General features: G+C 37.4%; 1 protein-coding gene across 1 annotated transcript in view; it reads right to left on the bottom strand.

Moving 5' to 3' along the window:
- LOC140246992 (serine/threonine-protein phosphatase 4 regulatory subunit 4-like) overlaps positions 1-20542 on the bottom strand; it is a 64240-nt gene extending 43698 nt beyond the window's left edge. Inside the window, exons 1-6 of the mRNA XM_072326299.1 lie at positions 20421-20542; positions 18720-18793; positions 8356-8458; positions 4534-4681; positions 3434-3507; positions 2815-2921 (exon numbers count right to left, since the gene is read on the bottom strand). Coding sequence (XP_072182400.1) covers positions 2815-2921; positions 3434-3507; positions 4534-4681; positions 8356-8458; positions 18720-18793; positions 20421-20513 — 599 coding nt within the window. The 5' untranslated portion in view covers positions 20514-20542. The remainder of the gene's footprint in view (positions 1-2814; positions 2922-3433; positions 3508-4533; positions 4682-8355; positions 8459-18719; positions 18794-20420) is intronic.
- Positions 20543-26508: the final 5966 nt, after the last annotated feature.

The following is a 26508-nucleotide window of genomic DNA, read 5'->3' as shown; positions in this document are numbered from 1 at the left end:
GCATCTCATATATAGTACCTCGTATCTCGTATCTCGTATCTCGTATCTCGTATCTTCGAAGTTCGTTCCTTCATTCCAAAACCAGTTTCAACAGTTCAGAGCCTCCAATTGGTAAGAACAGTTCTTTATTTCAGTATAAGGTGATTTGTATTTAGTAATTTCAATGACCAAAACTATTCTAGCATTTCTGAACTCAATTCTTGGAAGCTTTCTTGCTCAGAGTTATAATTGAAATCAGTTTTTACAAGTATAAGATTAATGTACATTGTAGGCTAAATAACTATGCTTAATTTCTCATCAACTCTGAGTTCATTACAAAAGTTAAGATTTTCATGTTATTGCTAGTTACTTTCTGTAATGCTGTTTCCCTTTATTTCTCTGATTTTAGTAACTCAAATGATAGTCTAAAGGTCATATTCATTGTTGGAATAATATGTTCGCATGTGTGTATTTACAATGTATTATAGATTAACAGTCTAGTAAAACAGATAGAGCTGTACTTGTTTTATCATTTTATGAATTGTAATGCTCAGTAATATTTAAGGCTTAAGAAATAATCTACATTTCACTATTCGGATATGTACATGTGGGTTTGATTTGGTTATATCTGTTATGTTCAGTGAATGCACATCTGTTGACCTTAGTATAAGGAGAGTTATTTGTAAGCACTTTTCTTTAATATCACACGCACTTAGTCGCTGTTATGACTTTGTTTTCCTTGTAATATTGTTCGTTGATTAGCATACTAAATGTTCGCTTTATTTGTTCTATTCTTCTTGCAGTATTTTATCTACTCTACTTCTACATGGGAGATTTGGATTCCAATAAATTCGTTTTCGCAAATTCATATCTTTCTGTTCGGAATAAATTCTGTTGGAGTGCTATCGTTCTTCGAACTCGACCGAAACTCCTCACTTAGCAACTCGTGTTAAGTGAGGCAGCCACAATAAAATACAATTGACAAATTAAGAATGAACAACTTGATACCGAATTGATCACTTCGACCACTGTTTAAACTGGACTTTCGTCATGGATCCCGTGAAAGACGAAACAAATGTTAGTGTTGCCAGCCACAAGACCAGTGGGAGCAGAGCCAGCCGATCTTCGAAAGTGAGTTCTGTGGATCTGCGTCGACGTCAGGCTGCTCTTCGGGCTTCCTTATCATTCGACGAGGAGGAAGCTAGACTGGAGTCTGAAGCTAGGCTGGCTGAAACTAGGCTAAGAAATCTTCGTAAGAAACGAGAACTCGCAGAAATCGAAGCAGAGCAAGCTGTACTCGATGAATGCAGCAGTGAATCATCGGAGGATGAAAATCCTGCTTTAAAGAACATTCGAAAGGAGGACAAGGATGAATGTATCGATCGCTTCCTTAACTCTCAAGACAATCAAGGAACACCCCCTCCTACGTTAGAAGCCGGACAGCCTCCAGTAACATCTCAGCCGAAAGCCAATTCACAACAAGCGGACTGGCATAATATCATCTCGTCTCTGGAAAAGTGTATGTTACAACTCGCTGAGACATCTCTTCAGCAAGGTCGCATAAATCAGCAAATGCTAGCCTCTACCCAGTTGCCGAAGGTGGACATTCCAATTTTCTCCGGGGATCCACTTGCCTACCCTCTATGGATAAACACCTTTGATTCTGTGGTGGACTGCAAACCCATTGTAACCACAGTAACATGCACGTGAGAAGAAGGTATCAAAAACTTCTTTGAGAGAGCTCTTGTCAGCTGAAAGTGACATGCAGCCCAGAAGGCATCACCTTTATGCTCTCCATCCCCCCCCCCCCCCCCCCCCCCGGAAAAAAGAATTAAAAAAAAGAACAACAACAACAATAAGAACACTTGCCCCAAATACCAAAAACTAAATGTTTGGGTGATAAATTCAGCTTAGGCAAACAATGAGTTCTCTCTGTGATGGAAGAAAACTATGTATGGTATTAGTCAACCGACTGTTGTCAATTCTGATATATTGACCTTTAAACTTTGCGCCACAAATATGAAATCTTAAACATCATCGACAACTATCTACAGACTGTAACATTTACGCATGCATTCCCAATATCATTCAAAATGTGAATACCAGATGCCAGCAGGTAAAATAATTTGAGCCCACTAGCTTTGTTGTGTTACACAAGAGACTGATTCTTTAATGAATTCAGATTTAAAGTACTATTTGGTCACAAAAGTTGCCCTAACAACCACAAAGCTTGCCAGAGGCTTGCCCCACCTAGCAATAACTACGTAAATTCTTGCCTATAGAACTTCATGGGAGGGAGCAGGTGAATGAAATGCTTTGTTCTTAGGCTGTAAGAAAAGAACCATCCATACATGTATAGTACTAAATTACAGAAACGGTCAATCCTTATACTTGTATTGCAGGTGTAAACAATCCATATCACATCCCCATACATTATCACAAGTGCTCCATTTGTAATGCTGCACCCAAACCCCATCAAACTCCTAAAAACAAAACTTGCCAAATGCCAGGAACATCAATAAATGACATCCAACAATTTCTTTATACATGTAGGTACGCTTTTCACACAAATCACATGGATGCACATATGTATATAAATTCAGGATTTCTATGAAGGATGTTGAACATTGCATCTGTATGAATTCAAGACAGATAACTTAATTGTTGTTTTTTTACACAGACAGAAATATATACATACAAACAACACACACATAATACTCTTTCCTTTTTTATTCAAAAGATACATCCTTGCCCTTCACATACTGGCTTTTACTCATCTCACTGTTTTCTTTCCTTATATGTTTTTTTTTTTTTTTCTTAAAGGCAGGAACTTACATGAAGGTGTCAAAGCGTGTGGCAATCCTGCCCAACAGCCGACAACTCGCAAGCCGTGATTGGACAGACTGCGCCAGCTGACCCTTTGACAGTGCGACAGGCAAGATCTGATGGTGGAGAGGAGACATGAGAGAAAGGGTGTGTGATTGAGTAAGGGATAGGCTGATATGAAGTAACATCATGACTGTCATGGTAAAAGCTACGGGCAACATGTGTGAGTAGTGACTGCATGTCTTGGGATGACGCTGCATAAAAAAAACCTTTAAAAAAAACAACAAACATCCTATTCTACAACAATATGACTCCAATTATTAAAGGTAGAGAAATATTCCACATGATTGAAAAGGCTTTGACACCTGTATGGAAACTACCAGCTGCTCAGAAGACGACAGTTTTCCTTCTTTTTTGTTCACCCACACCCAAATTTTTCACTTGTAATCACTGACGGTGTCATTGTTTTTTTTTAAATCGTGGAATCTCACACCAGCTTCAAGTTTTCTTTCTATGTAATAAACATAGGTATATTTTCATTTCTCCAGCATTATTGTCCAATTACATACTGCAAAATATCAAGTCAACAAGAGGCTCACACAAACTGACAAGGCACTGTGTCACTTACATCTTTCTTGAGAACTTCTTTGGGGAGATGAACAATGACTTGGAGAAGAACATCTAGCCAGGATTCTGAGATGTCTAATAAATGTAGAGGAAAAAAAAAAATAGCGATCATGTAGCAATACCAACAGAATAAAAAGTTTGGCATGATGAATATTTACAACAATTTAATCCCTCCATTTCTTTGAAACAAAGTGGCTATGGAAAAGAACATCTAGCCAGGATTCTGAGATGTCTATTAAATGTAGAGGGGGAAAAAATCACGATCATGATAGCAATACCAACAGAATAAAAAGTTTGGCATGATGAACATTTACAACAATTTAATCCCTCAATTTCTTTGAAACAAAGTGGTTATCCATGTCTGTTTTAAGACACTTTATACTTGTAAGTACGACAACGCAACTCAATACAGCCTGCACTGTTACTCTGTGCCCCAGTGCATGTACTTGTTCAGATTGGAAATTTATCATTCATTTTAAATAAAATTTCTTTCTGCATTGCCGTTGAAGACCACAGAGAAACTCTACAGTTGAGTAGTATAAGCTTTCTCCAGTACAAAAACTACTATGCTATATATCATGTGTGCTGGCACTATCATTTCCACGCAAAAGGTGGAATCCTGATCATCACTGCATAAAATATTCAGGTGCAATAACCACGTACAATACCGGTACCCACATTCACAAGCTGAAGCTCCCATAAATCAAAACTGATAAAGATGATCAATCGACACAAATCAGAGCTATTTAGAGAATGTTTCCTCTAACTCCCCCCCCCCCCCCCCCCATCTCTTCATCATGTAGTCTCAACATTAGAGTGATATCACAATTTGCAAGCATCTCGCATTCCTGCAAATTTTGAAGGTAGCATGCTTCTTTTTTTTTTTATATATATTTCAGCAGAAATGACCAGAAAATTGATACATGTTGAACTAATATCCTTTCAATTCTCCTTTATTTTCTCTTTCATATCCTCCCTCTGTAACTTCTACTTTGTATGTTTCAACTAAGGAAAAAATGACTGGTAGTCATCATAAAAACAGGGTCTGCAAAGTCAAGGCTACATATGTATGCAGTTGTATCAATCTTTATCTGGGCTCACCTGGGTCTCTGTTATCTGCATTCTGTAGGATGGTCTGCAGAAAAGTCTGGGCATAGGTAAGGTGCGGCACCGACTGCTCCTCTGCAATCTTGATAAAGGACGCAGTGGCAGCATCCTGTAAGTCTTGATTGCCAAAGTGCAGGACATCCTGGCACAGCAAACAAATAAACAAAAATCAAACATCAAAGATCATCCTGCTAATTTGACAAGATGTACAGCAGGACGAGTGTATGAAATCTTTAATAAAGGCACTGTTTAACAGTTTATGTCCAATTTGACAAATTTGCACTGCATGGTCCTACATGCTACCAGAGTCTCTGATAAGGTATAGCTATGAAGGTATGAACAAGCTAGCAGTTAAAAAATAATAAAGTCAAACTGCTTTTAAGACCTGGTATCATTGGAATACCATGGAGCTAGAAGGATGGCCCTGCTCAGACCAAGGTGGTAGTACCTCCTTGCTCAGACTAAAGAATCCCTGTAACGAATTGTACAGATCTTTATTACTGATCTCTGTGCAAGTACACACACAGCCGAAGAATCTTGACAGGAGTCGACCGTTACCAATGAGCATGTGCCTCAATGCACATATTCGCTCACACAAAGCTGACAGGTGCTATTCTTAATAGTTTTCTTATGTATCCCAATGGGCATCAAATGGAAATCAATTCAATCAAACCATCCATGTCTCCCTACATGTATAAGCTATTGGGTCTTTAAAAGGAAAAAAGAGTGAACATCAGCGGATTGCAGAGATCTCAATATTTCCCATGGACAGCAGCGATAGAATTCATTAACCCATTGAGGACAGACTAAATTAGCTACAACACGCATTTCCCATAGACACTTGCCCGAGTATACTCGGGACTCGTCCTCAACGAGTTAAGCACCTAATCAGCATGTGATACCTGTTCATATATCACTTGATAGTGGCAGCATAACAGTCAAAACTTTGGTGTGCTAAAGTGTTTTTTTATGCATTTGAACATAATCATAATGCTCAAAGAATTCAAAACGAATAATTTCTGATACTGAGCCATCACATTGATACAGCGTCCTTACTTACAAGCACCTGCAAACCTTTGGTGGTGGATTACTGTTGAAGTGGAAATTTTTGCACATTTCATGCATGAAACCACTACAAAAATAAAAGCATGCAAATTGTTTGTTTGTTAAATATGTATCTTATAACTTTGATTTAAGGTAGATTCATTGCAGAGGTATAACTGATAAGTTATTTGTAGTTTTCTTCACATTGGCTATGGCTGCATCTAGTCTGATTTTGTGTTCAGGTACCAGTTGCAGACCATTTACCTTTTACCTTTAGTATGTGCTGTGGCAGAGGTGAGCTGTTTTCAGTGCTTGCTTTATAGTCATGTCCGTGAAATTAAAAAACACACAGATTTATCTTACATGGCCAAACATGAAAAAAAAATACTGCCATGATTATTTCCACTTTTACAGTATATCATTATTTGTAGTAGTTTGCTCTGTGGTCAATAACAATAACTACTTAAATGGATACATCTCTGTATAGTGTCATCTTCTGTTCTAAGATCTTGTGTCATAAACCGTTAGCAAGAAAGGTCAGGAGTGTATTGTTTGCCCATTATGTGAGATAATCTCTTTTGATAGCAGCCTGATGTGCTCATATATCTCATAACACCATGTGGTGAAGGAAGGTGAAGCAATTAAATCAAACAATAAGAGATAAATGAAATGCACATCAATGAAAGCTTCAGGCCCGCATGGACTCTTTAGACAGGGTGTGGGATATCTTGAGCATGTTTGTTCTTTAATAGTGGGTATGGCAGATGGTTCAATGGCCATACTTTATGCGAGTGAGAAACAAACAGAAAAATGCAATGACGCATGTGTCAATAAGAATTGTCATGACCTATAAAAGCAATCAGGAGAAAAAGGCTCTTAGCATTGTGCAGTTACGGTACACTGGTGAGAACATTTCAATTAGGTCTATTTCACTGAATAATGATTTCTTTTAAATCAACTGCCCATTAAACATAAGTTTCAATTACTGTATTTTTTTTACTATCTAAATATGATGAAAAATTAAATGATCCTTGTGTTCATTGAGCACCTGCGCAAATATATAAATTACATAATTAACTGTTCACTACGAAAAAGTAGATCATAGTCTGTACTGTGATATGTTCTGTCATTCTTCTCTGTGTGTATCCCAGCCACTTGACTCTCAACGATATCTAGGGCAATCCTCTTAACAATACGCTTACACTATAAATCAATTTGCAACTTACCATCTGAAAAGAAGCACAGTTCCTCACAAGTTATTAACTACTCTTACACTGTACAGCAAGATATATTCACGGCATGAAATTTTCACGAATGAATTGGAGCCAACGGCTTCTTTCACACATGAAATTTTCGCGAATTGCCATGGGCATTCAGTGCATACAGTGTAGACAAGAACTTTCGAATGCATTTTGATTTTGTGAATCTTGGCTCTCGCAAAATTCAAATACATGCAAATAGTCTATGTTGACAGCCACATACCTAATGAATGGCAATAATGTCTAATACGTATCTACGAAGCATCATCACTTCTTACCATGTGCCAATCATATGTTCACAATGTCAGACACAACATTTATAAGCTCTTTTTGAGATGTACACACCCAGGAGTATACAAACGGTTATCTATGGCCATCTTAAACTTGCTCTGGTCAAAAATCATGTGTGTGTGAGACTTTTGGTAATTGTTGTTTTGCATATTACTCATTTGTTTCTACTGAAACGGGCTGCCTATATCCAGGGATTGAGGGATAACACCGTCTACATTGGCAAAAGGAAAGGGTTGGAGAGCATGTTACATATTAATTCCTGCTAAGGACAACCTCACCCCGCCATCAAGCATTCTTCACATTCCCGGCGGAATTAGCCAACCCTGATGGGCAGGCTAAACCCCATGATGACATAAAATATCATGTGCAAGCAACACATAAGAGTGCATTATTGGATCTGCTAAATCCTAATCTTTTCATGTGGTGAACATGCTGTGTGCCCACATACTATGCAGTCATGTGAATGCAAAATTCTTTTGCACCAATCTTTTCAGGGAGCAACACCACACTAGATTTGTAGTTTCAACCTCTCACCTTTAATAAATAAACAAACAAATCAAGCTAAACATTCCAACAATCGTTGACTTGCTTGCAACATGAGCCAGGTCCATGCTTGATAAAATCTGATCATTTGGACATCAACTCAAACATAACTAATACCTGAATTATTAGAACTCCATCAATAAGACTTTAGCATAGCTTGGTCTTCATGTAAATTTATTTGTACACAAGATATGATCAAAGCCTAATTCCAGACATATGTTTTTTGTTGTTTGTGTCGTCTTGCACCCAAGGGCAAATACATGTAAGCAATAAAAAAGTTCTCCTTTAGAGCAAACATGTGCTGAATCTTCATGCTGAATATGCAATGCTTGCATTGATTGGCTAAAGTTTTTTTTTTTTTTTTTTTTTTTTTTTACTTTTCATTGGATGTAAACCAACAGGTAAACAACATATTTACAATATTTACAAAAGGTACACATAAAGTCAATATCAGCAAAGGTCAACAAATCACATGCTAAGTATACAGAATATTAATTATACCGAAGATTGGCTAAAGTTTTTGTTTTCTTTTCTGTTTTTTTTTTTCTGTGTGTGTGTCCTAAGTTGAAGGGTGAGAGGTCATAGCATGAAAGTTCTAGAGAAAATGTCATGAGATATCACAGAGCCTTCCATGAAGCGATAGACGACACCATCCTCTTGAGCGATGGGTATGACCTACCCTGACTTTTGGCACCACCCTGCGCATGGCATCCACATTGTTGTCACGTAGGAGGTTGGGTAGGTTCTGGATGACACTGATCCTCTGTACTTCTTGTCCAGAGCTGTGGGGGATGGAGATTTAAACAGGAATAATAACAACAACAAATCAATACGTGGATAGCTGCTTGGAATGCACAATTAACAAAAATATAGAAAAAATATTTGATGAGTTCTTCAGATTATGATAATGATAAAGGGTAAGTCTTAAATTAGACAATCAATAATTATATTGACCGATAAATATTTGTGGTCAGTTCTTGGGCTTGTTCTACAGCTGAACAACTCTAAAAATTGAAAGTATAGGGCAGTAAAGTGGTTGTGTCAGCACTCATACAGTAAATCATCTGATCAATACCCGAGTGTTATCCATGTGTGCAGGTCAGACATTCAATAATTTTTTTCTACCCCCCCCCCCAAAAAAAAAAGAGAAATAAAAATCATTTTGATAAATGCCAAACATTAAATTTTGAATAGAAGTAGCTGAGGAAATTGAACTAAACAAACTTATAGATAAAAATTCATCTCTCACAACCTGTCATTTGCAATCTGTTCAGAAACATATAGCCTACACTATGAGATAGCTCTTTAGACCATCTTTAGATCATGAACTACAACCCCCCCCAAAAAAACACACACACACACACACACACACACACACACACAAGCAAACATGTCACAAACAAGATGAGCTGCAGAACAGACAGGTCTACAATCGTGTATCACCAAAGAATGTCATAATTTTATACACATGGCATAATCACAATGCTATTGAAGGCAAAGTAGAATCAGCTAGCAGCTAGAGACCATGGAAATCAACAGTGTTCAGTAACAGAGAAAGAGAAGAGATGACTGCCCTGTAGAAATTGACTGCCTAAATTACTGCGATGTCCTACAGTTAACTTGTGTTTTCATCGCATTCCAGATTAGCAAGCTACATGTTTTGTAGTTCTACCCAGAAAAAAATCAACAAAACAACACAAACAAGCACAGAAATCAGAAGTCTGGTTCTTCCACGTATCTCCACCTCTGTCAACTGTGATTACTCAACCAAATTACTGTGTACATGTTTGTAAGTCTGCAGAGTTCAATACAGGGCTTCCAACGCCATCCGAAGCCAGTGAAATGTAGATCCTGATAGAATACATGATGCATCAATCATGCTTTAAAGGTAGGGGATACCTTTTACAGACCTCCCAAAATGCAGCAAAACATTAAATATGAACCTCAGGGGACTTGCTTAGGCCACTGCTTAGAAATTTGGAAGTCAACAGTTATCTAAAATTTGAATAATGCACAAAACTCAACTACTCAGTAGTTCTGTGTGTCAGCCACACTTAAGCCTTTTTGTTGCATTCTTCTGTATTTGTGATCTATAAACACAAATCTAAAAGTACAAGAGTTGATGTAATAACATATAGAGTGTGTGGCAAGAATGTATATAGAAATGTTTGTAAGTGTTGATGAACTTTCTTCACAAAATATACATGATGGACACACATGCAGTACATGGGTCTGCAAAGGTAGCCTAGTAATGTACTGGAATTTACGGTGAGCCCCGAAAACAATTCAATTCAAAATCTAACGGTCAAAAAATGTACTAAATGTTACCTTCCACTTTCAATACTTTATGGGAGTTTCTAAAATGATACTCTCTTCAACATACCACTGTATTCATACAACTCTTCATTTAAAGGGAAGGTAAACCCAAAGAGCAATGTGGATTGAGTGAAAGCAGCAACATTCGTAGAACACATCAGTGAAAGTTTGAGAAAAATCGGACAATCGATGCAAAAGTTATGATTTTTTAAAGTTTTGGTGTTGGAACCGCTGGATGAGGAGACTACTAGAGGATATGACGTATGAGTGGACAACAATACAAAGAAAATATAAAGGATATTCAACAAAAATTCACTTTTCTAGAATTATGAAAGAGCAGTGGACCAACCGCTTTCAGAAAGCAGGGGGAATAATTGCTACCCTTAACATATGTCAATATCAAGGTGATGGAATTTGTAATTTTCATGAAAAATGGATTTTTGTAGTATTTTCTTTATATTTTCTTGATATTGTAGTCCACTCATACGTCATAACCTCTAGTAGTCTCCTCATCCAGCGGTTCCAACATCAAAACTTTAAAAATTCATAACTTTTGCATCGATTGTCCGATTTTCTTCAAACTTTCACTGATGTGTTCTACTAATGTTGCTGCTTTCACTCAATCCACATTGTTCTTGGGGTTTATCTTCCCTTTAAGGCGTGCAAATGGGATTCGCTACCTTTAAGCATGGATTTCCATGCACCAAATATGAAAAGGGTTTGCTGTTTGAATGTGTCACAAATTATGGTTGTATGATGACAGTGTAAGAGCACAGGTTGGCAAGCAAGTCTTGAAATAAACCTAATCCTGACACACTTGACTTCACTATACACACTTTCTGTCACTGACACAAATCAATGCCTTTACATACAAAGTTGTACTGTAGTAAGCATTTTGTACTTAGCCTGACTATAACTTTTAAAATTGGTAAATCCTGTGTATGACATCACTCTCAAACAGGATATCAACAGAGCTGCTAATAATTTCCAGACTGGAATTGGGGTATCATTGCAACAAAGTTTGATTTGTTAATTTTTGGTACCTAATATGCTTGACAAACACAGCTTTCCCTCTCCAATGCAAGTAATACAAGTATAGGTGCATTTACGTATGTATTGCAAAAAAAAAAACAAAAACCAAAAAAAAAACAAAAACAACCTGAACTGGAAAAGCCAGAGTTTTTCAAAGTACCAGTTACACTGGGAAAAAAAAAAATCAGAAACGCTCCTGTGTTTTGGCAAAAAAATGAACATGTATGGGAAAGAACAGATTATTCATGTTTTTGTGTTTTTTTGTTTTGTTTTTTTTTGTTTTGTTTTTTTGTTTTTGTTTTCGGTGAGTAGAGCGCATGTGTCACCTTGCCGAGCTGTCTGTGAGTGTACATGTAGATAGGCAGGTACAAGATTTAGAGGAACCAAAGGCAGATGTCACATGACCAAAATCCGGAATAAAACTGTGGAATTTAACTACTTCTGATGAGTGTTTGTTTAATTTTAAAATTCTTTAATCTTTGCTCACAAACTGGTTGTTGCTTAGCAACTTCTGACAAAAAATGAAAAACTATGGTTTTTCAATGGTGTGTAATGGGGCATAAATATTACCTTAAGCCCCTTTATGATGATTAAAAACATTGAATTTAGAAAGTATGTATTGAAAGCAAAATTGTCACATACACTTTCAGAGTCTGGTTCATGAACTCCAATATCATGGTTCAAAGTGAATTTAAAGCTGTGAATATTGAAGCTATTGTCTTCACTTCATATTTGTAGCCATTGTTGAATACACTTGTTATACAATAGGTAGGACTATGGTGTACTAAAATTTTGTACCAGACAGAGTACTGGTTACTGGTAAAGTCACTCCAACAATATCATTATCAAACAATACTTGCTAAAAATCATTGTGCATCATTTCAGGACTCCCACAGAAAGCACAAGCATTTTGTATGGGTCATCATTGACTGGGTAAAACTTATAATTCTCATATCTCAGCGTTTACTTTTGAAAAGCTGACTTTGTTACAAACATATGGTACTAATTCAAGTTAAATGCAGTGGTCATTGATAAGAATTTTATATTCGCTGTAGGGGTGTTCGGAACTATAGAATGGCTGCACCATGCATTATGCACATCAAAACACCATTAATAGAGGGGTCAAGGGCAATTGAACTACCCCAGACCCTTCCCCTGGCCCTAATCCTAATCCTAATCTTGAACCTACTCCTACAGTAACCCTAATCTTTACTCTAACCTTGCCACCTTGGGGGGTGGGGGGTAGTAATTGCCCAGATATATTAATAGTGTCATGTTGCAAGTTTTATGTGCAGTTGGATTGCCATCATGAAGAAAAAAAAAGTCACAACAAAAAAGGGGGTTTGTGAACATAAAAGTCTCAAGATGGTATTATGCAAGGTGCTGTAGTCCCTAGAAATGTGATTTCGTTAGATACCAATAAATGTCTTTCTTACAGACTTTCATTTAAATTGTGAAAAACAATTGCCATTACAGTGTACCTACAGTGTACATTGTATGGGAGATACGGGCCCATTCTCTTTGACTAAGAGTGGCAAAAATTGAATGAGTGGCTCTGTACATGAGTGTATTCATTATACACTGCATAGTGAGAAATTCCCAATAATAGAACATAGCATGCCAATATCAAAGTGGCTCTTCCCAGGACCCATCATGAATGTTTCTGTGTACATAGCCACGACAATGGGGCTACCAGGCATTAGGGTAACACACTTCGACTGGCTGCAGACCGAACCTCCGCTCCAGTCAAGTGCCATTGTTGCATCGCCATTATGCCCACAGGTAGAGGCTGCGTATTGATTATTGAAGCCAGGGCGCGAACAATAAGATTGCTCTCCACTCAATGACGCTCCCTTTCTAAACAAATTTTGACGCTCTGCTGATGCCAAAGAATGCTCCCTAGTAATAGTGCTTGCCTCGCGCCATGCTGAATGTCCAACCTTATGCCTACATTCCAGCCTCGATGGTATGAGGACACTAAACCTGGACCCTATCCACCAATGATGAAAGTTTGAAACATATGACAACATTTTCAGAGAGTAGAATATCCCTCAAACTCATCTTCCTTCACATTTACATACTGTACATAATGAAGATATCTATATGCATTCCAATTTCTTCACAGAAGTTTCAAGCGATGCCGTGTTACAATTTGTAATCCTGAAATGACACAAAAGTTTCAATGCATTAAATTTACATTAATTATGAAGAGACAAATTCGAAGTACTTCTAGTGAATCTCATCTCTCTTGCCCAAAAATGGTCACTGAAAATGAAGTGAAACCACTTCCAAGATGAAGTCTTATCACAGATTTGTATTATTCAACTGAGAGCAGAATACACTTCTATGCAATCCTCTGTACTAAAGTGATAAATATCACTTGAGGTAATTCGATAACATAACCACATTAATCAGATAATGTCACTTCATACAACCATCATTTCCCAACATAAGGATGAAACAGACTAGAAATATTATGAAAATGTTTTGGGAAACATGAAATATGAACAATTAAAAACTGAACCAACAGTACTTTCTAATGCCCTACACATGGTATGTAACACAGACTGACTTCACTAGGTATCAAAGTTCTATGAAAACCACAATAACTTACACAGGCCAAATGCATCATTGTCAAAAAGCCAAATAAGCCAAACACATTAACTTATTGACTGTCAATATCCAAAGTAAAGTCCTTTGCTACTACCCTAATCTCACCATAAGGTTTTGAAAATAAGATCTATGCTTTTCAGTGGAGTGCCTTGTGTCCTTGGATGAGGTACTGAAACAAATCAATATATCTCGATTTGAGTCATCCGCATATTGTTCAAGACCCATGTTGGCTTTGAAGGGAATAACAACCTTTTCCCGCTAGAACAATGCAACATGCATACTATACATGCTTTCCTACTCACGCACAAACACAACAGTCCAATACAACATAATGCATACAACCCATGGGTGCTATAAGTTTGTGTCTTTGCAGGAGTCTCGCCAACCCCAAATGAAACATGAAGTAAAACAAACTTAAAGCAAATAGAATCAGTCCTGGTTGTAAAATATATGCCACTTTATAATCACCTCTGAACAGTCTAGCAGGACAACATTTGCTAAATACGTGAATACTGCCCTTGATATACATGTCATCAAAAGGTGGTTTATAGTTTTATGGCTCTACTCATGAATGTAAACTGTATCTGAGCAAAGTGGGGGAAAGATTCCACAGGCCACAATCTTCTTTGCACAGTACCTAGTACATAAACTCATTCTGACAGTAAACCTTTGTTTCTGTAAGCCCTGCCACATTCTGACCACACTACACAAAGAATAAAGTTTCTGCTACTTGTGTATTATTTTGGCATAGATACACTGTGTACCAAGTATGCTAAGGTCTTTGTATGTAAGATACCGGTACATCAGGTATGGCACAATTTCACCTGATTTTAGCATGGTTCAACACAACATCCATTTTATGAACCTATAATCCCTCCTCTATGTGTCAGGGAGCTTGTGCAAACATGGTTCTGTTTGGGTTGGCGTTAGCACTTACTCGCTACTTAAAGGTATGTATCAATGCAAAAGACCTCACTCATGATTCATACAAAAAGGTACAATGCTCATGACCCAAAGAAGGCATATGATGATGAAATGAAAGTTTTTCATGTCCAATGAAAGAGTTTAACAGCACTTATTTACAATGGCATTTCATGGATGACTAGAATCAACTATGCAGGTTAAATAACATTCACTCCACAGACATGCCATGCACACTGTTCTCACTCCAGGACCAAATAATGTTCATGTTTCCTGTCATGAAAGTTTGAAGGTACATGTACGCTGAGGCGATGTGACAGAGGGGATCATGGAACTCAAAGAAATATTTGTTAATCCAAAAAGTGAACAGTTACTACTAGTCAAGGTTCTCAGAATGGTGTGTCACTGGGTGGGGATTCAATCCAGTTACATCCAGAGTATTATGCGTGATGTTGAGAGGAAGTCTAGTAGCGACGTAGGCCCAAGGAGGTACTAGGCGAGCTCGCCTAGTACGCTTGTACCTCCTTGGTAGGCCTACCCCTCAGCCTTCCAAGAAATCTGTATCCATGACCTTTCTGTTCTTGCCTTAAAGAGCAATGGCATCCCAAATCTAGGTTGACTCTGATATATTTTGTTATCAATGAGTAAAATCAAGCAAACAAAATACTTGTACAGAATCGGAAACAGAATTAGAAAGTTTCATATTCCACCAAATAATTATATAATGGTAGCACCCAACATGCAAAGTAGAAGAGAAGCTGATGTCATTCCCCTTACAACTTTTCTAATTTGGTATGAATTTTATGAAATCATACATGTATTTAACTTTTTCCTCAATAACTTAGTAATAATCACAAGTATTTTCACCAATTCAAATCATATTAACATATGCAATTCAATTTGAAGATGAAATGTTTGTGTTTTATATCATTGCAAAAAGCATCATTTACTAATTTTAGATATGATTAGAGTGCAGGGTAAATGGAAAATTTTCTCATGACCTATCTACCCTGTGTATTTTTTTTTTTTTTTGCAATATGACTGTTCAATATACATTTGTGAAACTTAACAAGGAAAAGTAGAAATTACGCGGTGCGTAAAATATGTCCCCGCCGGAAGTAGCATTTAGTAGCAAAATGTACAATATCGGTAAAAAATCAAGGTCAAAGGTCAAAGAAGTCAAAGGCCAAAATTCTGTGTAGAAGTTTTGAAGCCCTCACCTAGTGCCATCACATAAAGAAAACGGAATCGAAATCGGGTTAGAAATGGCAAAGGAGGAGCATTTTGTAGCCAATGTACAATATAGGTCAAAAATCGAGGTCAAAGGTCAAAGAAGTCCAGGGTCAAAATTCTGTGTAGAAGTTTTGAAGCCCTCACCTACAGACTGTAGTGCCATCACATAAAGCAAAGGGAAATGAAATTGGGTTAGAAATGGCAAAGGAGTAGCATTTTGTAGCAAAATGTACAAGGCAGGTCAAAAATCAAGGTCAAAGGTCAAAGAAGTCAAAGGTCAAAATTCTGTGTAGAAGTTTTGAAGCCCTCACCTAGTAACATCACATAAAGCACACGGAATCGAAATCGGGTTAGAAATGGCGAAGGAGTAGCATTTTGTAGCAAAATGTACAATATAGGTCAAAAATCAAGGTCAAAGGTCAAAGAAGTCAAAGGTCAAAATTCTGTGTAGAAGTTTTGAAGCCCTCACCTAGTGCCATCACATAAAGCAAACGGAATCAAAATCAGGTTAGAAATGGCGAAGGAGTAGCATTTTGTAGCCAATGTACAATATAGGTCAAAAATCAAGGTCAAAGGTCAAAGAAGTCAAAGGTCAAAATTCTGTGTAGAAGTTTTGAAGCCCTCACCTAGTGCCATCACATAAAGCAAACGGAATCGAAATCGGGGTAGAAATGGCGAAGGAGTAGCATTTTGAAGCAAAATGTACAATATAGGTCAAAGGTCAAGGTCAAAGGTCACAACTGAAATTCTGTGTAGAAGTTTCAAAGCTCCCATGTAGTGCTATCATATAAAGCAAACAGAATCAAAATTGGCTCATAAATGACAGAGAAGTAGCAAATTGAACATTTTGATCACACACGGACGCACAGACAGACAGACGGACGGACAGACAGACGGACGGACACACAGACACACACACGTACGGAGCCCGTTTCATAGTCCCCTGCTCGAACTCGTTCGGCGGGGACAATAAACATCTCAGAGCTAAATCATGTTATCAGTATTTCATAGTAGTTTAGTACTAAATTCAACCACAGATCTACTCCATTTATTAAAGCTAACTTTAATGCAATGCAGAGTAGAATAAGACTCATCTCAACAGGGTACGTCATATACATGTAGTAACTATCTCATATCAATTCAATTTATTTTTCCTGAATAAATACAAAAAAAAAAGTATCAAATATCTCGGTCACAGCTTTGGTGGCAAGCATTTTTTTAAATCCATGAAAAGTTTTGATGAGCAGCTTGGGAATCTGGGTTGATAACAACCTGGGGACACAAGTCTCATTAAAGTAGTGACATTTAACAGTGAGGTCAAGCTTTCACCATGCTCCTACAGAAATATATCAGGATGACGTTATCCAGGAACATACAGTATCGGGGCTCAATGTTAGCGGTGGCCTGGGGCCACTAAGACTTGGTGTTGGGTCACCAAATTTATTTTTGGTGGCCCAATCGGGCAACTAAGATTCAAAATGGATTGTAACTTTTGTTTTTATTTTGGGCCACTTATATCTTTCAAAATTTCAGAGTTAAAGATTTTAGGGGTCCAAATGTAAATGATGCTCTCCTCCTCAACTTGCTGAATTCTAAAACTACAATGTTCTTCATATGCACAGGCCTATGATAAGGCATTCTGTACCTTTGCAGCCATGCAGGCAGAAAAAACATGTGCCATGTTTGTAGTTTCAGAGACATGGTTGAGAGCATGTCTGCACTGAGACTTTAATTTCTCTTAAGATGGTGGACAATTTTTTTTTACGTCAACAAAATGACTGATTTTGTAATGAAATTGACCGTGCAACATTTTGTGCTCCATAGAACTTATCCTTGAGGTTAAAGGGACTGTACAGTACTGGTTGAGGTGGCGATTCATGTTTTGAACATTCCCAAGTGAGATAATGAGAAACCTCATATGAAATATGAAAGAGCATGTAATTTGAAGGATTCAACGTTTTTTTTTGATGAAAATTGGTTTTCAAATGGCCGAGATATCCAATAAAGTGATAATAATAAAAGGCGACAGGCCACGCTTTTTATTAAGATCTCTTTGTTTCACCTCTCAGCCATTCCAAAACCAATATTCATCAAATAAACTTTTGATACCCCTTAGAATTGCATGCTCTTGGACATCTCAAAGAGTGGTTTCTGAATATCTCGCAAAACGTTAAAAGCTAAATCCTCACCTCGACCAGAACTGTACACATCCTTTAAGGATTACTGTGTGAACGTAACTAGATTAAGCTTCCTGTATTCTATGAACTCACTTAATCTACACATTTTAATGGAGAAACCTCCCATTTACTCATAAAGTTATTTTAGATGAAATATTACTACCTGTTAGCAGGATGCTACATGCACAATGTACATAACTTTTCTCTTTTTTTTTAACCACTTGTCTGGTTGGGCAAGCAGATTTTCAAATTGTTGCAGAACACTTGCCCAAACAAATTTTACTTGCCCAAAAAGAAAGACCAAAAATTAAAAAATTGTTTAAGAAAATCACAAAGTCAAGAGCTTATTGAAACACAATCATTTGAATGAACACTACACATTGATTTTGCATGCTAAAACACATTGGAGTAACAAACTTGGTTTGATCAAGTGATTGTGTTGCATTGAAATGGATCTTCTTCACTCAAGTATCGGGAAAACGCTGAAATGAAATCAAAGTGTATTGCATCACTAAACAGTCATTATCTTTGTGCTTCTGCATGGTTGACTTTGTAGGTTGTGGGGGGGGGGGTGAAAAAAAAAGGTGGTTTAAAAACGTTTTTGTTTGCCCAATTTGGGCAAGCATTTTTTCTCATTGTTCCAAAGACTTGCTCGACTTTGAAATCAGGTACAAATATCAATTATTTCAGAGAAACTCTATTGATCTGTTGATTTGCATATCTTTTATGCTGTATCAAAATGTAATCTCACCTGAGCAGAAACACCGCTCTATCAATATCTCCGAGTTGTTCATCAACTGTCAAGCTTTCTATTTCTTCAGCAGTCTAGAAAAGACAAAAAATAAGGATAAAGTTTATTCATGAACAAAATACCAGCCATACAAGTGGTACATCAGGCAGGCCTTCACTATGATAAATTCACTCAAACTTCTGAAGTTCAGTGTACACACAGCTGTGCACAGCTTCATCTACAACTTGCAGAAGTTACCAGCACTGCAATAGCAGTATAACAAATACAATGTATGACAAAACCTTGAAACACCATCGGCTATAGTAGTGGTGGTAAATGTATCATTGTCAGTGGGCATGATCCTGAATGAATGTCAATAACTAGCATGTTTTAGTTCACAGCAAAGATTGGGTCTTTGTATACTCTTACTGTAAACATGCCAAGTACAAATATGCACATGACATAAAACATTGAAGTCTTTAGACTAATAATTCTAAAGCTTCTTTATACTGTTTATATATGAAGATTCATTTTATTCATTGATACAGTTGATTCAATACTAATTAATAAAGACTCGCTCTTTGTACAGTCCCTACTATACAAACCGTTAGTTTCAAAGAGGTACAATATACTATGTTTAAATTATGAGCACTTCCTGACAAACACTCTGGTATCAAATGTTTGTATTAATAACAGTGGAAGCAAGTCTTATCTCAACCTACTTCTTGTAAATTCTTTCCCAAAAGACTGAATACAGATTGTGCAGTCTTGAGTTACAGATTATTTGCCACAGGAATCCCAGTACTTCGTAACTCGAAAGGTTCAATGGATATGCTGTCATGTACATGGGTACATTGGTAGTAAAGGATTGTCACACAAACTTTGATTCTAATTTTGTGCTTCTTGTTTTATCTACTTCTGCTGGTATACTGAATTTGATCTTCTCTTTTACATATAATTTGGTGAATCTTTGCCCAACATATTCATTGTAATCCTATTCCTACATGTATGATACATACACATTCACAGACTCATACAGCTGTACCTGTATATTAAAACACAAGTTCAAGTTCATCTAGGTGCAGCTCCACCAAAAATGCTTTGTACAATATGTATATTTTAGGTTTCTTATTGACGAATACACAATTAATCAGGTTGGCAAATTTATATACTGATGTACAAGCTGCATTACGTATTACTCATACTAAAAAAATCAACACTTAAATGTACAGTACAGCTGTAGAAGCAGGGAATAAAAATTTTCCTACAGCTGTATGAACTCTCAACAGAAATTTAAGGATACAAGCAGTCTTAAAAGAGTGCAGTCTTTCTGTTGAGCATCAAGTTAAATTTGAAATGGGGCTCAGAAAACGTTTGGAGTGTAACAACTTACATCATAAAAATATTACATATCAACCCTGGTCGTTTAATCTGTAATCCCTCTCCCAAACACTAAACCTAACAAGAGTAAGACTTTGGATATATTCAACTTAAAAGCATTATAAATCCACATTTCTTTTTTCTCCCAAAATTTTAGTGGAGCTCATGGAGGAGGATACTCATTTACTCAAGGAAGATCATTAGCCCAGCAACAGGGTGTATAAATGTAGACCTCTATATATTTGCACAATCAAGTGTACAAAACATTGCAAAATACAAAATGCATAGGGCCTACAGTGTATCATTATCACATGGTCTACTGATTATGAATTTTATTTTTACCTTCAAGCCACTTGTTATAGACTTTTCCAGTCCAAGGTCATTGAAACTGTTTTCTAGTTCATCAATTTGGCCAGCACTCTCGCCCCAATCCATGATGAAAAAATTCCAATGTCAATAAAGTGTTGACTCTTCGCGACTCTTCTGATCTACCGACTGGCGACTAGCGACTGTATTTTACTTGGTCTCCTTGAGTTGACCAATCCAATGACATTAGCTCTCTGGATGTGCACAGCATGCGAGCAATAGATAGATGGATGTGGAACTAAGTTGCAGAAGTTAAAATACCGATACTCTGGAGAAAAATACATACATCAGGATTGATTAGAACATATTCCACGACAGAGAGACAATTACAAGCCACTACGGCTCCACACTACGGCATACGGAATCACGTCATATGGCATCGCAAGCCTCAAGCGAAGAAGGCTACAGTACAGAGAACAACAGCCGCCAAGCGCAGGCGGCGAGCGTACGTTATCGTTCCGATGCCCTTGGTTGGCCAATGTCAGCTGAAAAGCTCAGGCCGACCTCGAAATCGTCACGGAATAAACACAGCTCGTACTAGGTGATTTTCGATCCATAGGAACTCCTAAACCTCATACGCACGAAATCGATGGTTATATCCACACGTGGAACCACTCTCACGCCATGACATACAGAAAAACAGCATTTCTTGGGATGAATGATGAGGTTCTCAGCGAAAATCCACAGCTTTCTCACTACCGCTCGAGTACCGACGACATAACGACCACACAAACAACTACGGTTGTGCAAGTTCGTCGTATTCAATTACTATACGCGTCAAATCACAAAACGGACGTAACCTAGATTAGTGCAAATCATGAAAGTGTGAGGTGTCCGGTAACGTTATTTTTGTTTCTGTCCCTTCATTCCCCTCAAGTGCGACTTTGTATGCGCATTATTAGAAAACATTATGCAAGAGATATCAAGTCATTTTAAAAGACTTTCAAACTGCAGGAAAATGTAGGGGTGTGTAAAGTTAAAAGAGAGAGAGAGATACAGAGCAGAGGGAAGGACATGCCAATCACAACTGCGAGACGCCTTGCGTGCCTATGAGATGGCGCTATACTAGTAACAATGTATTTCTTTCGAAGTTACAAGAACGCGGCTTGAGCAAGTCGAGAATTAAAGCGAGCTTTCATAAAGTTGTTTTTTTTTTAATGAGTAGTGGGAAAAATCTCTTTGGGAGAGGTATTACAGACAAAGAGTTAAGAATTTGATGACAGAAACGTCTCGGGCGTCTGAAAGATGAGCTATGCTCTTGTTAATCATGTTCATGTGTAACAATATCTTCGGACTAAAATCTCGGGGTGTTTTTTTTTTCTTTATTGTTTTGGGGTGGTTTTTTTTAGTCCGTCACCGTAGCTCTGAGAGTATCCTTTTACTTATGAGAAACGTGAGAGGTTGGCACTTGGAACCTCACATGGTGCAGTATTGGCGTGATCAAGCTGACTTTAATAAATTGAGTAAAATTGTACAAACAGAATAAGATAATGAGGTTTTGTACTTTGACATCGGCGCTTAAAAAATACGCTTTTTTATTTTTAGTTTTTCTCTGTTTTTTATGTATAATGTTGTTTTCTGCTTTCAGTGAATGTTAGTTGCATAGTTTCATTTGAACCTTGTCCAATGAGCACAAATGAAAGTGATCTACCCGATTAAAAAAAAAATGCTAGCAGTGAGCTTTCTAAATGCATTTCGGATACTAGTAACCGAATAGGCCTACAAAAAATACAGAGTCACATTAGTTTAACTTGAGGGCAATAATACGTACCACATCATCATTCTCATTATACTTGTGTTAGAAAGAACAAATAACACTTTACTTATTGGAGAGAACAACGTTATCAACATGATTTCGATAAATTATCATAATAGAATTATGACCATTCTGCTATCAGATGCAAAGGCTATAGGCCTTTTCTAGGGGAAATGTATATGTAAGAGAATCTTGTTCCATGGTTCTGATTGCATTTTGTATTGTACATGTCGATGATGACTGTAACAGTGTTGCGCAGGCTGAGTTTTCGATTTCACTGGACCCTTTTTGGTGCTGCGTCAATGTGCGGCGTCGGAGCATTCATTACATAGAGGGCTCTGTGTGGCGTTATCATTAGCGCCATCTGTTGGGGGAAGAGATCTAGTGGCGCAACCACAGAACTCTACTACATCACATACACAGTATAGAGTTTTAATAATGATTCATACCGGTTCTAGGGCAATCCTCTGGACAACATTTACCCCCGTGACCCTTCCCCTGACCCTAACCCTAATCCTAATCCTTATAATCCTGAACCTCACCGTGACCTAAACTCTAACCGTAAACCTAACCTTAACCCTAATCTTTTTACTCTAACCTTATCACTTACCAGGTACCAGTATTTAGCCGGGGGGTATTAATGGCGGGGGGGGGGGGGGGGGGGTACTAGTAATAATACCCTGATACCATAAAACTTACAAGGAATATGCAATGCAATGTTTTCTGTTAATCACAGTGACTGACAGACGATGTCATTGGCATCTTAGTTTGGAAGGTTTTTATCCAAGTAAATGTGAAGGAAAATAGTAAGAAAAATATAAAAGGAATTTCACAACAGTGTATTTTATTCATTCATTGCGTGAGTTATACCGGTATATAAGCAAGTATGCATGCATGTAGTATACGTAAATATGTGTGTATATGCGTGTATGCGTGTGTATGTGTGTATGAACACAATCTGTGTATAGGCCTATACTATCTGTCTGCATGTATTACGTATGTGACTGACTGTATGTATGTATTGGTGTATGTGTGTATGTATGTATTTTGATGTATGTATGTATGATATATGTTCGTGTGATGATTTGAGGCGAATCATCAGACAGGCAAATTTGACTAGATTGTTCAATGTACCGTGTGTGTCCTTTGTCGTGATACAGTATTCAATTTACAGATTAAAGAAGAAATCTCGGACATGGTAGTGGGTAAGGCATAACTTTTTTTTTGCACTTGCTTCAGTAGTACAAAATTGTATAACAAAACCAGTCTTTATTATTCATGAGTTATCTGGGTCCATTCTCCTGAGTAGACTGACTTGAAATTGAAGCAAATCATTTTATAGCTCAGTTTGATTTGCATGGTAATCGATTATGCTTATATATTGTTACATGTATTCCTAATTTCTCGTTCAGAATCACGGAAAACAGAATAACCACATTTATTACAAAGGGGTTTTCTTATGGTCTTTTTGGATGAAAAAGTAAAACTAAAAAGTTCAAAGATTCCCTTTTCCTATCTCTCCCTAATCTCTCTATATGTCTCATATCCTTTTCGTTCTTTGTCTGTGTTACAATCCCTTTCTCTAGAAACATCAATTATCCAATAAATGTCCTCTCTCACCTATCACTAATTTAGGTGAGGGAGATACACACAGATATAAAACACAAACACACACACACACACACACACATGCATGCACATTCTTTGTCACTATAACACTATATATCCTAGTACAATTGCATTTCTTTAATATTCATTTACTTTTCCCCTATCCATGCCCACGGAAATAGTCTGCACGTCTTTTCCTTACAACATTCCATTGTCACATATTATCGCAGCTTTATTACGGCAACGGTGCTATAAAAGGGCGGAGCAGACCGCAGCGGGCAGACTACAGTATGGGGCTATACGTCGGAATGGAGAAGGCATATCCTTGTTCGAAGAAACAATGTGGTATGCAGCTTGCGAACGATTCCAGTGCAGAGGAAGTAGGTGGCTTCTTATTCTCTCGCTTTCTTTGTTTGTTCATAGTGAAGCTAGAAGAACGTCTGCATTTTGACAATTGGCCTCAGTTAAACAACAATGAGAGTTAAAAACTAAATTACTGCCCTCAGTTTCCTGCTCCTTCGATCACGATATTCTTCAGTTGTCTTCTTCTTTTCTTCTTCTTCTTCTTCGTCGTCGTCGTCTTGTTGTTGTTGTTGTTGTTGTTGTTCTTGTTCTTCTTCTTCTTTATCTCGAGTTTCCCCCCTCCTCCTCCTCCTCCTCAATATAACTTCTGTCCTTTTCATTTCCATTACATCATTATTCGTGTGTTGGAAACGTGACAGCACGATTTCATCTCACAACTAATGATTAGGCAAGTTATGGCTCGTATTTTGCAAAGAGTAAGGTGAAATTACAATATACATAAACGAGTCTGCTCGACAGCCTTCTGTCAGTAGACCTATGCAGTCAAAAAGTCCATGTCTTTACACGACACTGTGTATTACTCGTCATAATTTTATAATTTGGAAATTATTTAAAACAATCATTCCATGCAAGAGAAGAAGTCGCCGAACTCGTCCTCAATAATAAATCTATACGCCATCACAATGAACGTTAAAAGGGACTGTACAGTACTGGTTGAGGTGGTGGAGATTCATGTTATGAACATTCCTAAGTGAGATAATGAGAAACCTCTTATAAAATATGAAAGAGCATGTAATTTAAAGAAGGATTCAATGTTTATTTGATGAAAATTAGTTTTCAATGACTGAGATATCAAAAAAAGTGATTATAAAAGGCAACAGGCCACGCCTTTCATTAGGATTTCTTTGTTTCACATTGTTTTCGTATATCTCAGCCATTTCAGAACCGATTTCCATCAAATAAACTTTTGATACCCCTTAGAATTGCATGCTCTTTGACATCTCATAGAATGGTTTCTGAATACATTGTACCTCGTAAAACGTTAAAAGCTAAATCCTCACCTCGACCAAAACTGTACACACCCTTTAACTTAGGCATCGACGTTGTCCTTGTTGTCACTGTTACATAATAAATTGTGGTGGTGGTGGTTGTGCTGATGGTGGTGATGTTTAGGTATCATCGTCATTACCCTTAGCATCGTCATCACCACCACCTCCACCATCACACACCTATGCAAGTATACATTCTTGGTTTCAAGAAGTTGTGATATTGTAACAATATGGAGACTCTACATCCGTCATCCAGCTTTGTGAAATGAGCATACTTATTATACCGATCCATCCCACTAGTCTCTTCCATTGTCGGTCAGTAGGAGGTAATCCTTGTCATGTTCTGTTTGTGGTGCATGTCCCTCTGTTGGGATTTACTTTTGTGAATCGTATTGACTTATTGGCTCATCCTTTCCGACCTCATTTGTTTACTCGTTGGTAGGGGCGACATGAACTGTGATTCGAAATGCGGTATAAAATCTGTTGGATCTTCAGGTCACATTACTTTTATACTCAGTACATGGAGACCTTTTTTCTCTTTCTTTTTAAGGAATTTTTTCAAATCCATTTATGATATACTAAGCACTGATGCTACAGAATCGATATATGCATACCAACATAAAATGACCGTAACTAATTACACTATTTCATGCAGTGATTCAATTTATCAGAAGCATGTACACATATAAGAAAGACAAAATGGAGTAAATCACAATTTATTGAAACACAAACAGACACAATACTCTTAATGCCCATTCTAAACAAAAAAAAAAATAAGCATGTTTTAACTCATTGACTTAAGACAGACGAGAGAGAATGTTCAAGATGATAAGAATGATAATCAAATCAGTCCCAACGGCACGAACGGAGTCAAGTATGTTCCGTGTCTTTTGAGTCCAACTTTGAAAATAATGCACATTACTTGAATTACTATTAGCTGAAAGGGCTAGCCGAACCTCACAAGCAGGCAAACTCCAAAAACATATCTCGCAGACGTACATGAGATGCTTCCTAAAATTTTGAGCATACTGGATAATTTTTACAGGAGCTACAAATTGATGAAAATCTGGGCGAAATTGGATGATAATGTCACGTCTGTTTGAATCTCAATGTATTACTTACCATAATTGCCCTCGCTCACGGCTACAACAAAGGATCAGCAAATCAACAAAAGTCAAAGCCAATTTACCTGTACATAGTTCCTTAGACAATAATCTTTTTTTCTTCCAGTTGATTTTGTATATAAAAAAGGTAATGGCATCTATTTGACTGATAGCACATACATTTGTTAAATTACATTGATATTGGCACGATTATGAATAGGGCTTTCACGCGAGCAGAATGTACC

This window comes from Diadema setosum, chromosome 1 (genome assembly GCF_964275005.1).
Source record: "Diadema setosum chromosome 1, eeDiaSeto1, whole genome shotgun sequence".
NCBI classification, from domain to species: Eukaryota; Metazoa; Echinodermata; class Echinoidea; order Diadematoida; family Diadematidae; genus Diadema; species Diadema setosum.
This window is presented reverse-complemented; position numbering and strand designations above follow the sequence as displayed.